This window comes from Hylobates moloch, unplaced genomic scaffold, assembly GCF_009828535.3.
Source record: "Hylobates moloch isolate HMO894 unplaced genomic scaffold, HMol_V3 SCAFFOLD_1, whole genome shotgun sequence".
NCBI classification, from domain to species: Eukaryota; Metazoa; Chordata; class Mammalia; order Primates; family Hylobatidae; genus Hylobates; species Hylobates moloch.
In genome coordinates this window covers 54,941,191-54,959,565 of record NW_026652276.1, presented here as the reverse complement: position 1 = coordinate 54,959,565, position 18,375 = coordinate 54,941,191, and the positions used below count along the sequence as shown (strand labels likewise).

Sequence of the window (18,375 nt, the reverse complement as noted above, 5' to 3'; positions counted from 1 at the left end):
ACTTTTACATATATTGTTTTATTTAATTCTTACAGTAGTCCTATGAGGTGTACATTATCATTAGGCATATATTTTATAGATAAAAAAACTTAGCACCAGAGAAGTTAAATGATTTGCTAATATTTATACATCAATCAAATCTACAACCTGAACATTCCAATTTTGTTTTCATTATATACAATGCCTCCTAACTAAAGGATATTTGTAAAACCTATTTATTCATTAAATGTATCTGCAGAATACGTAACATTAAATTTTAAATAATGTACCTTTATGTAAAACACAGCATTATATTAAAGTTCACTCAAAGGTGAAAATGAGATAGTCTACTATATGGAGAGAAATCATAAATTTCAGCTTCAACTTTTTATCTAAAGAGTTTTTAAATATTTATATTTAATTGGGCTTCTAATTCTTGATTTCATTTAAAAAGTTAATTGATAAACCATTACAATAAAAAAGATTAAGAGCATACTGCAGAAAAATATTTCTATGCAGGGCATTAGTAATACAGACAAAACAAAAATATATGACAATTTATAATGTGTTTATTAAACACATCTTTGCATACAAATATGAGATTTAGAATCTCATGCTCTGCAGCTTCAAGACAAAACTCTGAATCTCCTTGTCTTACAGAAATTTACTCTAAAATGGCAGGACATTAGCCAGATTTTTATGTTGCTAATTATACCCCAGTGTGTTTTCTAATCCAGTGACTTTAGAGTGGAACATATACAAGATTAAGCAATCCAGATGCACATGTGCAAAGAATGCAGGGACTTTTAGAATTTTGAAAATTACTCTAAAAACACACATAAAACACACATGAGACTGTTTATTGACCCACTTGGTAAAAATTCTTTCCCTTCCTGATTTCAGTCACTAGATAATTTTTTCTTTTAAAAAACACTATATAGACACACAAACACACACACACAAACTATAGTAAATATCCCATAAACATTATAAAAGCAGATAATTTTTAAAACTCGAATGTATGTTTATGTATGCAGATATTTTAATTTAAACTTATTTTACATATGCATATAGCTTACGTGAAATATTTACATTTAGCTAAGTAAATTTTAAACTATGTTTTAAAAATATGGCCTGTAAGGCAACAATTTATAAATGTTTATTGAGACTGAACACTGTAGTTCTTTTTAAAACGTTATGCTATGAAGTTTAATCTTATGTAGGATATGTACAATTCATTCTTTTCCTGGTTTTATTGACTTTTTAAAGTCAGCCTGATACAAAAAATATAATTTATTTAAATTTTCCATGTGCATGTACTATTTTTTCAAATTACGCAGAGTTCATTGCTTTGAGTTTTTCATTTGGATTGAATAAATATTATGTAGTGATAAACTATTATGTGCCATAGTGAGAGGACTCTACAGCTATAAAATGAAGTGAAGATATCTGTACATGTATAAATAATTGAAGCAAAGAAATTATAACACTTTTTTATGTTCACTCTTTATATCTTGGGGAATACTGAGAATACTCTGGGGGAATACTCTGTAGAGTATATGTAGCTATATTCCAATGTAGAAAGGTAAATATTTCTCAATATTCCCCAAGATATAAAGACTTGAAAATATACATATATGTCAGACTTGAAAATATACATATATGTGTACTTAATTATACACATTATGCATATATCAGCCATGTTCCCCCTTTCCCATTAGGCCCTTGAACCAAGGGCACAATCTTGGTTTACTTACAGGATTTGTGGCTACTAAGGCCTGGTTGTTGGCCACTGCAGTGAGGTGAACGATTGTTACAACAGAGTTACAAACAAATGAGAAGAACAGATTTTTGTGTAAGGTAATCCTTTGGCAACTTAGGCTCCTAAAAAGCAAGAAAAACAAGTGTGTTGACATCATGAAATTTTTTTATTAATCATTATTCAAATAAGATACATTCCCAATTCATAACAGCTGCTCCATTTTTGAAACAATTATTTTTTCTCCCTAAGATCCACTCATTACAAAACCTTAATTAGGGAAAACCTGTAAGTGCTTAAAACCTAGAGACAAATGAGTTGCTTCAGTAGAGGTAGATATACATAGGGATAGAAAATTTGCCTGTACAAGTCCTCTACATGACTTTCTCTATTAATTTCTGAACATAATTAATAGTTTAATTTATTTTGCAAACATTGGGATTCAGTAAAGTTAGATAATTGATCGAAACTTATGCAGCTAATTAATTTGAACACTTTGTATTTGTTGTCAGATTCTCATGTGGATAACTTTTTTCATTACACCATATATATTGTTCTGTTTAAATATAACTGTGTGTTTTGTTGTGATGGTAGTGATTACACAGACCAATCTGGAAAAAAATAACAAAGTATTCAGAATAGATGAATTGATAAAAATGTAAACTTAGCAACCAATGAGATTTGCACAGCTTTACTGAATTTTTCTAATTGGTGCAGCCATATATAAGGTAAAAATAGTACCACCTTTTACGAGAGTTCCTCTTGTATAAAACAAAAGAGCGTTCACTGTGTGGAGTTCACATAGATTTCAAGAAAAAGTGTCACTAATGATAACTGATGTCACTCCACCTCCACTCTAAGAAGATTGTGCATATATGACTGCCTGCCCATGTTCAAGCACTACCTCCTTTATAATGCATTTACTCAAAGGCTTATTATGGATAAAGTTTTAAAATAATAGCATGGGATCCACTTGAACCTGAATACTTAATGTCAAGTGTGAACTCATATGAAGGAAGACCTGAGGAATTATTTCACTACAGAGGCAAAAAAGTTCACGATGTGTGAGTGTGTTTTAAAAATAATATGCTATTAATATGGTCAACCTATATAATCCACCATATATAATTCAAGCCAAAGGCTTCTATTTTGGAAACTTTAGGGAGATCTTTACCTAACTTTATCACCAAATCTCTTTATCTTAAATAGACTATGTGCCCAGGATATTAGAATTAGGATGGGATGCCAAGGTTTTCTATATTTAAAAATGCAGTTTAGAGTATGTTGCCTCTGAAATTGCCTTTCTTCCAGCTATAGGTCTGTGATTCTATATATAGCTCTAGTAATTAAAGAGCCTGGAGGAATATTTGATCCAAATCAATATTATAAATTGTCAATATATGCCTTCTACAAGACTTCTATGAAAGGATTCATGGGCAAGATGGCTCTTGAATGATTGCTGAGTGTGTGTAAGACATTCATATGCCAACAAATATGTGAAATCCAGCTGGAATCCATCAAAATAGAAACAACTGGAACCAGCTAGTATTTTCATATTAAAGAGTGGTTTACTTTGGCCTGACTTTGTAGTGTATAGGAGTAGTGACGCAGGCAGTAATCAGGCCTTATCTACAGATTATTGATTATATTCTATAGAAAAAAAAGAATCTTTGAACCTTTTGAACAAAGGAGTGGCACGATTCCTGCTATTACTTAGGGAAATTCAACACTGAGAGAAAGACAACCCTATTTTTGATAAAATGCCACAGCAGTGACATAATTACTTTCTGTTCATTGAGCATGAAGAGAGTTAATGAATATCAGAAAAAGTCTAGTAAATAATGTTCTTTTCAAATCAGTTATATTATGTGTGGTTTATTTCTGTCATTCATCAGTGTTCCATAATGAAAGTTATAGACATATAATATTTGTTCATATGGTCTTATTTTAAAATGCCTGCTTTGAGCTTACCCCATGTCTATTGAGTGCCAAGTATTGTTTAGAAAGGAACTGCTTATCCATGCAAATATACATGTTTTTAGTAATACAATATAAGTAACTCAGCTACCATCAAGGGAAAAAAAGTGAAGCATTTTTCTTAACTGGGCGATTTTGTCATTTTCTGCTGAGCACACACATATCTAAGTCCATTGGTTAAAACATATCTATAAACAACAAAATTTCGTAGTTTTAAAACTATGATGAAAAGATTGAGAAGGTTTGTTTAAACAGCAAGTAAGATATATTTGTAAGAAGTAAGTTGAAATAAAGGAAAGCAGACATGAAAGAAGACTTTCAAAAATAGAACTATTCTGCCATAAAAAAAAAATGAACTTCTCTCATTCACCGCATTACGGATGGAACTGGAGGACACTACATTAAATGAAATAAGCCATGAACAGAAAGAAAGGCTGCATGCTTTCATTCATTTGTGGAAGCTTAAAATAAGTTGATTGCATAGAAGAAAAAAGTAGAACTAGAGACTGGAAAGGGTAGGGGGAAGGTGGACATAGGGAGAGATTTATTAAAGGATACAAAATTACAGCTAGATAAAAGGAATAAATTCTAGTGTTCTATATCACTGTAGGATGACTATAGTTAATAATATGTAGTTTTAAATAGCTAGAAGGATTATGTGGGCATATTGCATGATAGTAAAAATTAGAAAAAAATTAAAGATAGCTAGAAGAAGAATATTGAATTTTCCCAACACAAAGAAATTATAAATATTTGGGAAGATGGATATGCTAATTATGCTGATCTAATCACTATATATTGTAGATTTCTAAACATCACTATGTACCCCATAAATATGCACAATTATTTCATGTCAATTAAAAAGTGAAATAAAATAAATAACACATGATAGAAGAGCTGAAAGATAGGAGCTAGGAACATAATAAATACATTTATATTTTAACTGTTTATATTAATAATATTCACATGTGAAAAGATTGGAAGGGAGTAAAATAAAATGGTAACTGTAGTTAGTTGATAAAAAGTATAATCCTCTTGTATACAGTTAAAGTTTAATCCTCTTTGTATAAAGTTAAATGTCCTCTATGATGGTCTGTATTTCTGTTCCTCTCAGAATTCCATTTTTTTTTTACCCTGCTCCCACCTCAATTTGTCTTGAAAGGTAAGTACTTAAAAATGAGCTGCTGGTATATATTCTCTTCCAAAAATGTCATTATTGTGAGTATAACCACACACACACACACACACACACACACACACACACACACACACGACATCTTATTCTCTTATTATGGGATAAAAGGATATACCGTATTTCCGTTTTTAAGACCCAAACAATATCATTATGGGCAGTTTTGAAATAATAGAATGAAATTCCCTTGAAATTTACTGAATGTTTAATATCAAGACAAAACAAGTTCTTAAGAAGATGCATTAAATAATTTCATTACAAAGACATTAAAGTTTAGAGTGTTTTATACAATTATTGAAATAATGTGGTCAAACTAGATAATCCACCCTATATAACTCAAACCAAAGACTTCTGCTTTGGAAACTCTGATATCCAGTTTAGCTGCCCAAATTGTAGTAAACTGGACCATTGCCACATCATTTCATTTTGTGTTGTGTAAATATGTCCTACTGCCTAAAATACTATTTAGTTTCTTCCATTTCTACCTCCAGGCACTGTGCAACTTAAACAAATGCAGACATATGCTAAGTAACATATGGTTTCTATCAATGTCTAGTGTAAAAATGGCACCGATTTTTCTGATGATGCATATTGTTTTCTTCTAAACATATTCATTAACATATGTAAGTAGATTGGTACAAATAAAATCAACTTGTAAGTGAAAACCAAAAACATGTAATTGGTAGACACATGGTTTGTTCAAATGAAGCCCTAAAATATTTGTATATTTTTTCAAATATTAACCTGCAACCAATTTTACCTACTTTAAATTCTTATTCTTATTTTATTCAAAATAGTAAAAGCAATTATCTTAGAGTCTTAGAGAATGTTTACAAAAATCCTTCCCTTTCTTAAAATTTTATAATATCCCTTTCTATCCCCGCATAACCACAGAACAGAAAATGTGGTTTGTGGGTCCAGATTGTTTCTATTTCATATTTTTTACATATAATTATTTTAAAATGCTATTTCAATATGCAATTTTGGCAAGCAGAGTTACAGAGGCAGTTGATGTTATTGTGTCAACAAAATCATTATGCTTTATATGTAATGAAACCATGTCTTTCAATTCACTTTTGGAAGAATTTTAGAAGTAAGTAGCGTCAAGTCACTGTGTGTAGTTCAGACAGTGAATCTGAACTCTGCCATCTATTGACAGTATGACTTTGGGTAAATTATTTAAGATCTTGAATCTTTAATTTCCTAATCTATAATTTAGGGCTAACAATTGTACTTCATAGGATTGGCTTAAAAGCTAGAGGAGATAAATCACTTAAAATTTTAGCATAACATCTAACCCATGATAAACACTCCATGTTAAGTTAGCTGTTGTTTTTTAACATAATTATCATATGGTTGATTTTAATCAAATGCTCTAATGGTTTTTAGGTACAAATAATAAAATAGTATCCAGGTTTACCTCAGTAATGTCAAACTCCCTCTATATTAAAATAAGTGTATTTTAAGTAACTCAAACAGAAAAATAGTCATTTTTTTCTTACCAAACAAGAATTATCATTAGACAGAATTTCCATATGATAAAGGGCAATACATAAAGCAACCTAAATTATCTTCCCAAGAAATTTCATTCTTTCTATAGTTGTTGCCAAATTGCCAGGTTCACTATCATGCAGATCCCAAATATTATAGTACTCCATCTTCAAAGTTCTGCCACTAGTATGGCCAATAACCTTGCCTCTGTTTTCCATTTGCTTTTGACATGAGCTAAAAACTTCCAGACTACTTTTCTCAATACTAATTATGAGCAAAATGAATCATGAAAGGAGAAAGTACAAGCAATATAAGAATAGCACAGCCTACACAGTATTGCTTTCTTATTCTAGCATATCTGATTTAATTTCCAAATTCTCAGATCTTTTCCCCCAAAAAACACTAACAATGTATCCAAAAGGAAAGCCTGTCCATCTGAACAATGCCACAAACCATAGGCAGAAAACAAGTATGTTAAAAGAATCAGTAGTGTGACTGTCTTTTGTCTATTCAATGGAACTCTCAAGTTGATGGAATCACATGTTTACATATAAGAAGCAGATACAACCTCTTTCAATAGCTCTCTTTTGGAGGCTGCTGGTGATCCAAATTATATTAGGCCAGATTAGAAAGAGGGTGAGTATTTCAACCAAGGTGCTCAATGAAGGTCCTAGAGGAGACATGATTGCTCTTCCTCCATTATGCTCCCTCTTCCCATGCCCTTGGGCTGCTTATTTAATGAAATATAGGAGTATCAGGCTACATAAGGAACAGCCGTGTTCATTTTGTATGGCCAACTGATTTCTATCATTTATGAACTGCTTTGGTAAGACTGCTTTTCCTGGTCTTCTAGTGAGCAGGAAACCAAGAGAAGAAAGTCTTTCTGAATCCCTGTGATTCTTGGGCTCCAAAACCAACCAAACAAACAAAAACCTTTTTAGAGGCAAAATTTATAGTAATAGCAGCCACGATTTTTGAAACCCTTAGACTATCCCCAGCACAGAGATAAGCACTTTAAAGTCGTTATCATATTTAACAACTACTTGAATTATTATTGTCTTTTAATAAAATGGAGGTAAGTTTCTCAAGGTTACACTCTTATTAAGTGATCTATTGAGTTTGAATTTTGAAGTTCTCAAGGAAGCAATAAGGCTTCTGACTACTTTATTATCCATCTAGTCAGTTACTATTGGATAGTAATATTTTGGGCACTGTTACTAGAACTGGGGAAACAGTTGTGAATAATACAAAGCAAAACCCTGACCTCATGTGATTCATACTATAGTGGAGGGTAAATAGGCACATAAATTAAAACAATGTAATCCCAGATAATGGTATGTGCTTTTTTAGAAATTAAGACAGGACTAAGGGATACAAAAAGAATGTGGCCAGGGTGAGAAGAATACTTAACATACAATTGAAACAAGAGAGTATAGAGGAGAGAAGTATTCCAAACAGGGAAGACATCCCTGTTTGTCAAAGCCCTGAGCTTAAAGTTTCTGAGGGTCAAGAACAGGCCATGTGACAGAGTACAAGGTAAAAGTCCACGATGGCTTTTTTTCCATTCTACAGAATGAGTAAATTAAATTCAAAGAACATAACTTACTGAATGGCTTTTTGATTCTGCTGTTTTTAAATTATTCCCATGTCTTTCATGTAAGACCTTCTTGGTTTTTGACATCTTAATGTTTCATCAGCAAATATTAGCAGCATAATATCTAGTCATTCTGTTTTTTCTTTTTCCTAAATACTAAAAATATGCTACAGTTTTGAGAGTGTGCTTTGACTTTCTTCTCATATATGTCTGTGGGTATGATCTAGAAAAGTAAACTGTCTATAACAATGGAAAACCCGATTGTAAAATATATCATGACTTTTGGGAGAAAAAATGTTATTTATTTCTATTTTCTATTTCAAATAACAAAGTTTTAATCTATTCAAACAATGATACAATTTTCAAAATTTATTGTCATTCTATTGCCATGAAAATTTAGGTATGCTTAAATTAAATAGCACATTTAATTAGCTCAAACAGAAAAGATGAAATTCACGATTCAGAAGTTGCATATTTATCAAATATATCCGTAGGAATAAAGATATGCGATATTTAATGTGGATTTATAGCTTTATATTTTTTATATCTTAAATCCAAATTATCTAATTCAGTTACTGTATTTACTTTGTATTTCCATACCTGGAACTCTTCTCCATAAGCCAGTAATAGCAATGACCTTATAGCAGACAGGTTAATGTTAAAGCATGTCCATTACTTCTTGCACTACTCAGTCTGCATTCAAACCATACACTTTATGTAGAAATGCAATTATTTTATTATACAACTAAAATAGACATATTGGAAACATTGTGGCACTATCTCACTTTATGGCATAAGAATGTTTTCACCTCTCACAACATTCAGTTTGAGAGAGATGGATTTTTATGTACACGAATTGATTAAAATTCATTAATTTAGAGATAGACTCAGTATGACCCAATAAAACATTTAAGAAAACCTACAGTTCTCACGCCTGCAATCCCAGCATTTTGGGAGGCCAAGGCGGGCAGATCACGAATTCAGGAGATTGAGACCATCCTGGCTAACATGGTGAAACCCCGTCTCTACTACAAATACAAAAAATTAGCCGGGCATGGTGGCGGGCTCCTGCATAGTTCCAGCTACTCAGGAGGCTGAGGCACAAGAATGGTGTGAACCTGGGCGGGAGCTTGCAGTGAGCCAAGATCGTGCCACTGCACTCCAGCCTGGGTGACAGAGCGAGACTCTGTCTAAAAAAAAAAAAAAATTAAATAAATAATATCTAATGTAAAGCTGAAGGAAGCCTGGGATACAGACCACAGAATAGGTTATATCTCAGGACATAGTGTATAACAAATTTACAGTGAATAAATGAACGTACCGTGAGTTAAGAGAGCAAGGATGATGCTGGGTAGGCAGTGACAGGTATACTGTTCAAGGAACACTAGATGACTACTTTTGAACTCAGTCCTTGCCAAACCTCTGACAGTGCAGTATTGCCAGGTTTTAAATAAATGAAAAGTGAAAGTTCCAATTTGTCAAAACAGGTACAACATCAGAGGAAACTCTATAGGTTTCAACTTAGGATTTCATTAATAGTTAGCTGTGTTTAAATACGGTTTAAAGATGAATCATGTGGGAGGCTGAGGCAGGAGAATCGCTTGAACCCGGGAAGTGGAGGTTGCAGTGAGCCAAGATCACACCACTGCACTCCAGCCTGGGCAACAGAGCAAGACTCCTTTTTTTTTAAAAAAAAAAAGAAAAGATTAATCATGCACAATTTTCAGAGAAAAGTTATAGCTTAAAGAAAAACTATACTTGTTCTAATTGAAGAAAAATATGAAGAAACTGGAAATGAGATAACAGTTCACAATATTGGTTAAATATATTCAGATGTGATCTAAGAAAAACATGAGAATTTTGGTCATTTGTACTGAGAAGCAGAAATACAAGCACTAACAGGTTATTTTAATAAGTTAAATTGAGAATGCTTTGGTCTACCAATTGGATAAAAGTTATTTTTCTGAATTTTATTTGGGACCTATGGCAAGTACCTACAAAAGATATCATTGTCTACATAGTTCCAAATATGCAACTTGGCTTTTAAATTGTTTGGGGTCAGTATCTGAATGTTAGCAAAGATGTTCTTTAAAAAAACAAACAAACAACATTTTCTTTTTTTTTTTTCTATAAAAGTTGGATAGATGTCATATGCTCTCTTTTCTGTGGAAAAAGATGAAGCCTTTTGTCTAGGTTGTAAGAGTGAGATTTGCTCTGCTCTCTGATTTTAAACGGTAATTAAAATATAATTTGTAACTAATTCCAGTAAAGTTTATTTATTTATTTTTTTATCTAAAGGGTTTCACTTTGTTTTTCCAAGAATCATTGCGAGTAAGAGTCATTGCCTCTCAGGGCTTGGCAAGCCCTAAAGTTATGTCTCTTTCTCTTTTCCCCTCCCTCTCTGTTCCCTTTCTTTTTATCTCCTGCTCTGACTTGTTCCTTTAATTGGCTCTAATATAAAACTGAAGTATATCTGGTGAATACTGTTTTGTGTTCTCTGTTTCTAATTTAAAGAATGGATGAGTGGTAGACTTTTCTCTCTCTAAATAAAAAATAACAAACAGTACCCTAAATCAACTTTTTGTATGGTTCTTGGTTTTTATTAGGGTGGGTCAGTGACCCTCAATTACCAAAGAAGAGGAAAAAAGTTTCCCATACCGAGTAAGCAAGAATAACTACAGTATAAGGAACTTGGTTAAGAAATAGAAAGGATCTGCTAATAGATATTTTTATACACAATGAATGATTTTATGTGAAACATCAGCTCCTCTAGGAATTGTTTTCAGGTTAGTTGGATGAAAGCTAATAATTTCTCTTGCCCCTGACTCCACAAGAACATGATTCATGAACCATTCAAATTCAATATTTTCTGAGGTGGTCCTATTCTTCCTTGGATCTAGCTGCAGTCTTTCATCTTGTTTTACTCAGATGCTTCTACTGATTTGAATTTTAGAGTCTTAGTCTAATGCCTTCCTTTGTTGATGGAGACAAGGCCAGACAATCTTAAGGGACATGTTGAAGGTCACAAATAAGACATGGGCAAGTCTGTCCTATATGTAAGCTTCAAAGCCAGTTCATGTCTTCATTCCTTAAAAATTTATTGAGTGCCTACTATGTGCAAGATCCTATGCTAAGCCCCGAGATGTGTAAAGAAACAAAGCAGAGGAGACTCCTGCTCTCACAAAGCTAGGTTTATAAAATTATTTTCGTTAATTCTAGTGGCATATCTGGTAGATCATTCTATGGAATAAATGTTAGAAGTATCTAAACTCAAAGACTAAAAATTCCTTAATATTGATTCAAAAATGGAGTAAGCTACATGGTATCTTCTGGTCACAAAAAAATCTTATTACTTTTGACTGATTTACTTAACCATAGTTTTTTCTAACATAATTATATTATTAATTTTGTTTATAAAAATGTTCATTCAATGTTTACTTATTTTTCTACATGAATATTTTCTTTATAAACATGGTCCATTTAAAACTAGAACTTGTATTATTTAATTTTGTTTTTAAAGATCTTAATGGTATAACATACCTACCAGGGCTAAATATTTATGTTCAAACCTTGTAATGGACTAGTAAGAGGTGAGAACAATGCCAATCATAGATAACATTTTTTGAATCAGACACTCTGCTTAATCCTGCATCTCACTGATAACACTGCCATTATCTCAGCCTTTATGGCAAATCTATGATGTAGATACTAATATGATCTGCATTTTTAATATGTGTAACTGAGGATTAAAAAAATGAAAGAACATGTTCCAAGCTACACAGCAAGTAAGTGACAAAGTGGGATTTGAGACCAATACTGCCTGTCTGAAGAACACTCTCAGGCTGGGCACAGTGGCTCATGCTTGGAATCCCAACAGTTTGGGAGGCTGAGGCAGGAGGATCACTTGAGGTCAGGAGTTTGAGACCAGCCTGGGCAATATAAAAAATATTTTAAAAATTATCTGGGTGTGGTGGTGTGTGCCTGTAGTCCTTGCTACTTGGGAGGCTGAGTGGGGGAGGATTGCTTGAGCCCAGGCGTTTGAAGCTGTAGTGAGCTATGATCGTGCCACTGCACTCCAGCCTGGGTGACACAGTGAGAGCCTATCTCTAAAACAAGAAAGAAAGAAAGAAAAGAAAGAAAGGAAGGAAGGAAGGAAGGAAGGAAGGAAGGAAGGAAGGAAGGAAGGAAGGAAAAAAAGAAAGAACACACTCTCCTGTAATGACATCTAGACATACAGAAAGTATTTAAAATTCTATACATGAATTTTACTTGAAGACGGTTTCTCATGTTTTACCTAAGGCCTGAGAATGATAATAATAAAGGAAAATTTGCAGTTTTGCTTCTTTCTTTTCAAATTCTTCATTTTTAAAAATTTGTAGAGTCAATTAAAATAATGAAGTGAACTAGAACACAGATCAGGATAAATCTTGAAAATGTTACTTAATTAATTAGAAAATAAGTAAAATTAGGTAAGAGACTAGACAATCTCTTCACTGCTTATGACTTATAATTTCTATGTATTGAAGTTTTGCCCATCATTGAAGTGTTTGCTTCAATTAGAGTATCACCTCAGGAATCTTCAGATTCTATGAGTTAGAATGGTTCTTTCCTTTCTCAGTGTTCCCCCAGGTCTTTGTAGCTCCAGAGTAGCACTCATTTTTTTGTTTTGTTTTGTTTATTTTACTTTGTATTACTATTACATGAGTATTTCAGATGACTACATAAATGTATTCTGAGTGCCTATATGATTGATATAGTCTAATGAAAAAATTAGTAACTCTTACTAGTTATTGAGGGCTTCTAAATGCCAGGTACTATATGAGTCTACTTTGCCCAGTATTTTAAATCACATCATGACCCATTATAAACACACACACACACACATCCCTGGGGCTTATTTAAAGCAAAATCAGGCTGAGTCCATACTATTAGAAAGTAGTGATGATAAGTTTGGAATACATCCCATGTCTTAATCATTGTATTATACTATCCATTAAAATTAAGTTATGCCTGAATTCAACTGCATACCTCTTATACTAACTCACCATTGAAAAATTCTTTTTTTTCCTTTCAGTTCACTATATGGAATAAACAGTTAATTGTACTTTCAGTGAAAACTTCAAGTAGAAGTACAGTAATTATTTGAAAAACATTTTTTCTTTTATGTAGAGGTCAAATTTCTTATATTGGCAAGACACTCATTTGCTTTAACAAAGTGTTGCCTATGTAGCATGTTATACATCTTGTGTAAAAACATGGGCATTTTAGCAAATAACAAATGCAAGTATTTATTGCACACAGTAATCTTTATTTTAAAAAATATTATTTTTCGAAAAAATTGGCCTGTTTATATGTAAAACATGAGGACAGTATTTGGGAGAACCAAATTTCTGGCCTCTCTTTTGGAATGAGGAATGTGCCAACAGGTTGCATGTTTAAAGTTAATAATTTCATCAGTATATACACAATATCATTTTTAAAAAAGCACTTCTCCATAGATGAAATAAACATTCTCTGGTTTTAAATTTTAACCCTTCAATTAAAATTTAAAATTACTTGTGAATATCAGTTGAATAGTATTTGTTCTTGAATAAAACATACATAAATACAGATATAAAAATATTGAACATGATTTTATTCCAATTCTTTATCAATAAGAAATACAGTTTATGTGTGTAGACTGCTTTAAGCTTGCCAAATACTTTAACAGATACCAGCTTCCCTGATAGGGAGATTATATATTTTGATTAAAAAGATAACTCATTCTAATCCTCTTTACTAAAGTACTGTTTCATTCGTAGATTCTTGGGCTTGGAAAGAGCATTAAAAATCCTCAGGTCCAGCTATGAACCCAGTATAGGAAAGAAATCTACTTCAAATTTCCTGAGTGACAGGAAGGCAAATGCAAGGTTCATTACATTTTGTTTAGTTATATTCTTTTTTTAAATTTTTTTAATTGCGCTAATTTTTTCTCTGTTTATTATACCAACTGTATTCTCAATTATAGTAATTTGGATTCTTGAAATCATACATTGTGCCTTATATATTTTGTCTTTTTCTGGCTTAACACTCTTGGTATGGTACCTTGATACCCTGATCAGTTGATATTTTCTTCAATTTCTTCACTTGATAAGCTAATTTTTATGATATCTTGCTTTGCTCTCATATAGTGAACTAGGAGAATAAGTGGTCTGATTAGAGATTTAAAATTGAATGCTGTACATTTGTTGGTATCATTTGGCTTGCAGCATTGTTTTCACTTGGCAGCCCTACTCTTATCTAATTAGTTCACAGCAAGCATTTTCCATTAAATCTTAGACTCTTTCACATGAAGGAACATAATTAATTTTGCATTTGACTTTAGGAAATTGGTGCAGGACTTTACTTATCTTTACTAAATTCTAACTTGTTTGGGACAGTATGACTTAGAATTCTAGAAACCATTGTCCTCCCTGTAGCCACTGGTTTTGACAGGCAAATGTAATTGTTATACTTCGTAACTTTATCTTCTTCAAAAATTTAATGTGCTTGGGTATTTCAACTTACGACATGCAACATAAAAAGAGACCATTTAATCTGAAGACTCTCAGCTGTATTAGTTTTTAATTTGCAGAGATAGTGGTCTTCCAAATGTTAATTAAAATTTTACCCTATGTCTACTATCGTTAATTGCAATTCTGGAAATATTACAGTAAGTAATTCGGGAAGATTTCACTGAGGAAGTGATGCTAAAATTTAAATCTAAAAGATAAATACATTTAATTAGACTAGGGAGGAGGCAAAGAGAACAGGCAGGGCAAGTTAATGATTTTGATTTTATATTAATTACAATGGAAAATCAAAAAATTTTAAAGCAAAGAATGGCAAAGTCAGACCAATATTTGATCTAAATATTTGAAACTATTATTCTGGCTGCCTTGTTTAGAATTAAATGAAGAGAGAAAGTGAATTTACTGAGGCTAGATAGAACAAGACTGCTGGTGATGGCAGTAGTGATCAGCAAATGGAATAGATTAGAAGGGTTTCAGAAGGTTAAGTTCACAGTTTATACAGAAAGAGTGACAGAGAAGAAAAATGAGAGAAATGTATCATGGATTACTCTTAAACTTCTGGCCAATGTGATTGGATTTCTGGTAGTGTCATTTGTAAAGATGGGTCACTGTGGAAGAAAACCAGCTTGGGTTAGGAGGAGGTAGATAATATGAATTTGTTTTGAACATGTTTATTTTGAAATATTCTTGAGATGATGTGTATCAAGAGCCATAAAAAGACATATACCCTTTGACCAAGAAATCCCAAGACTCTGGGAATGTAGCCTGAGAAAATAGTACAAACTATGGGAAAAGTTATAGTCGAAAATGTCCATTGCAGTGTTTTTTAATTGAAAAAAATGAAAGCAATGTTAATGGTCAAAAATAGAGAATTTATAATAACAACTTTTGTACACCTACTAAATGAAACATTATTTAGCTGCTCAAATGGTTGTTTAAAAACTGTTTAGTAACATATAAAGTGCTAATTATATAATGCTGTTATAAAAATAGTTAAAATATTTTAAATACTATAATTAAACTGTAGAAACAATATGAAATAAAACTAGAAAAGTGTAAGAATTTGCTTAATAGGATAGTAAAATTATAGGTATATATATATCTTCTTCGTTTAAAATTAGTAGAAGAAGGAAGTTGGAGGAAGAAGGAGGAGTAGGAAGAGGAATAAGAAGAAGAGGAGGAGGAGGAAAAAGAAGAACAAGAAGAAGGAGAAGGAGAAGAAGAAAGAAGAAAGAGAAGGAGCAGTGGCGGCGGTGGCAGCCACAGGAGCAGAAGGAGCAGAAGATGACTACAATGCTGATGAAGATACAATGAAACATAGTTACTTACTCTTGTCACGCTGAATTCTATAATTATTGCTGGTGATCAAAATTAGGAAAATCATGTGAAGGCATAAAATAATGCATGCATGACTTAGAATTTAACTTTCTATAAATTTAAAATTGCTTGTTGATTGCTTTGTTCAAAAAATTGGAGCTGACTCTTCCTCCTCAAAATGGAGTGAATTAAAAGTAAAATTGAAAGTACAATTAAACCTTTTCAATGGGCGATTTTAACACCCCACTGTCAACATTAGACAGATCAACGAGACAGAAAGTTAACAAGGATACCCAGGAATTGAACTCAGCTCTACGCCAAGCGGACCTAATAGACATCTACAGAACTCTCCACCCCAAATCAACAGAAAATACATTTTTTTCAGCACCACACCACACCTATTCCAAAATTGACCACATAGTTGGAAGTAAAGCTCTCCTCAGCAAATGTAAAAGAACAGAAATCATAACAAACTGTCTCTCAGACCACAGTGCAATCAAACTAGAACTCAGGATTAAGAAACTCACTCAAAACCGCTCAACTACATGCAAACTGAACAACCTGCTCCTGAATGACTACTGGGTACATAACGAAATGAAGGCAGAAATAAAGATGTTCTTTGAAACCAACGAGAACAAAGACACAACATACCAGAATCTCTGGGACACATTCAAAGCAGTGTGTAGAGGGAAATTTATAGCACTAAATACCCACAAGAGAAAGCAGGAAAGATCCAAAACTGACACCCTAACATCACAACTAAAAGAACTAGAAAAGCAAGAGCAAACACATTCAAAAGCTAGCAGAAGGCTAGAAATAACTAAAATCAGAGCAGAACTGAAGGAAATAGAGACACAAAAAACCCTTCAAAAAATTAATGAATCCAGGAGCTGCTTTTTTGAAAAAATCAACAAAATTGATAGACTGCTAGCAAGACTACTAACAAAGAAGAAAAGAGAAGAATCAAATAGACGCAATAAAAAATGAAAAAGGGGATATCACCACCGATCCCGCAGAAATACAATCTACCATCAGAGAATACTACAAACACCTCTACGCAAATAAACTAGAAAATCTAGAAGAAATGGATAAATTCCTCGACAAATACACCCTCCCAAGACTAAACCAGGAAGAATTTGAGTCTCTGAATAGACCAATAACAGGCTCTGAAATTGTGGCAATAATCAATAGCTTACCAACCAAAAAGAGTACAGGACCTGATGGATTCACAGCCGAATTCTACCACAGGTACAAGGAGGAACTGGTACCATTCCTTCTGAAACTATTCCAGTCGATAGAAAAAGAGGGAATCCTCCCTAACATATTTTATGAGGCCAGCATCATCCTGATAGCAAAGCCTGGCAGAGACACAACCAAAAAAGAGAATTTCAGACCAATGTCCTTGATGAACATTGATGCAAAAATCCTCAATAAAATACTGGCAAACCGAATCCAGCAGCACCTCAAAAAGCTTATCCACCGTGATCAAGTGGGCTTCATCCCTGGGATGCAAGGCTGGTTCAACATATGCAAATCAATAAATGTAATCCAGCATATAAACAGAACCAAAGACAAAAACCACATGATTATCTCAATAGATGCAGAAAAGGCCTTTGACAAAATTCAACAACCATTCATGCTAAAAACTCTCAATAAATTAGGTATTGATGGGACATATCTCAAAATAATAAGAGCTATCTATGACAAACCCACAGCCAATATCATACTGAATGGGCAAAAACTGGAAGCATTCCCTTCGAAAACTGGCACAAGACAGGGATGCCCTCTCTCACCACTCCTATTTAACATAGTGTTGGAAGTTCTGGCCAGGGCAATCAGGCAGGAGAAGGAAATAAAGGGTATTCAATTAGGAAAAGAGGAAGTCAAATCGTCCCTGTTTGCAGATGACATGATTGTATATCTAGAAAACCCCATTGTCTCAGCCCAAAATCTCCTTAAGCTGATAAGCAACTTCAGCAAAGTCTCAGGATAAAAAATCAATGTACAAAAATCACAAGCATTCTTGTACACCAATCACAGACAAACAGCCAAATCATGAGTGAACTCCCATTCACAATTGCCTCAAAGAGAATAAAATACCTAGGAATCCAACTTACAAGGGATGTGAAGGACCTCTTCAAGGAGAACTACAAACCACTGCTCAATGAAATAAAAGAGGATGCAAACAAATGGAAGAACATTCCATGCTCATGGTTGGAAGAATCAATATCGTGAAAATGGCCATACTGCCCAAGGTAATTTATAGATTCAATGCCATCCCCATCAAGCTACCAATGACTTTCTTCACAGAATTGGAAAAAACTACTTTAAAGTTCATATGGAACCAAAAAAAAGCCCGCATCACCAAGTCAATCCTAAGCCAAAAGAACAAAGCTGGAGGCATCATGCTACCTGACTTCAAACTATACTACAAGCCTACAGTAACCAAAACAGCATGGTACTGGTACCACAACAGAGACATAGATCAATGGAACAGAACAGAGCCCTCAGAAAT

At 33.1% G+C, this 18,375-nt stretch overlaps 1 protein-coding gene across 4 annotated transcripts in view; it reads right to left on the bottom strand.

Annotated features, from left to right (window-relative positions):
- Positions 1–18,375, bottom strand: part of CALCRL (calcitonin receptor like receptor) — a 115,789-nt gene that overhangs the window by 19,455 nt on the left and 77,959 nt on the right. For all 4 annotated transcript variants that reach the window (XM_032755196.2, XM_058440373.1, XM_058440378.1 and 1 more), the window contains one exon: positions 1,737–1,863. In XM_032755196.2, coding sequence (XP_032611087.1) covers positions 1,737–1,863 — 127 coding nt within the window. The remainder of the gene's footprint in view (positions 1–1,736; positions 1,864–18,375) is intronic.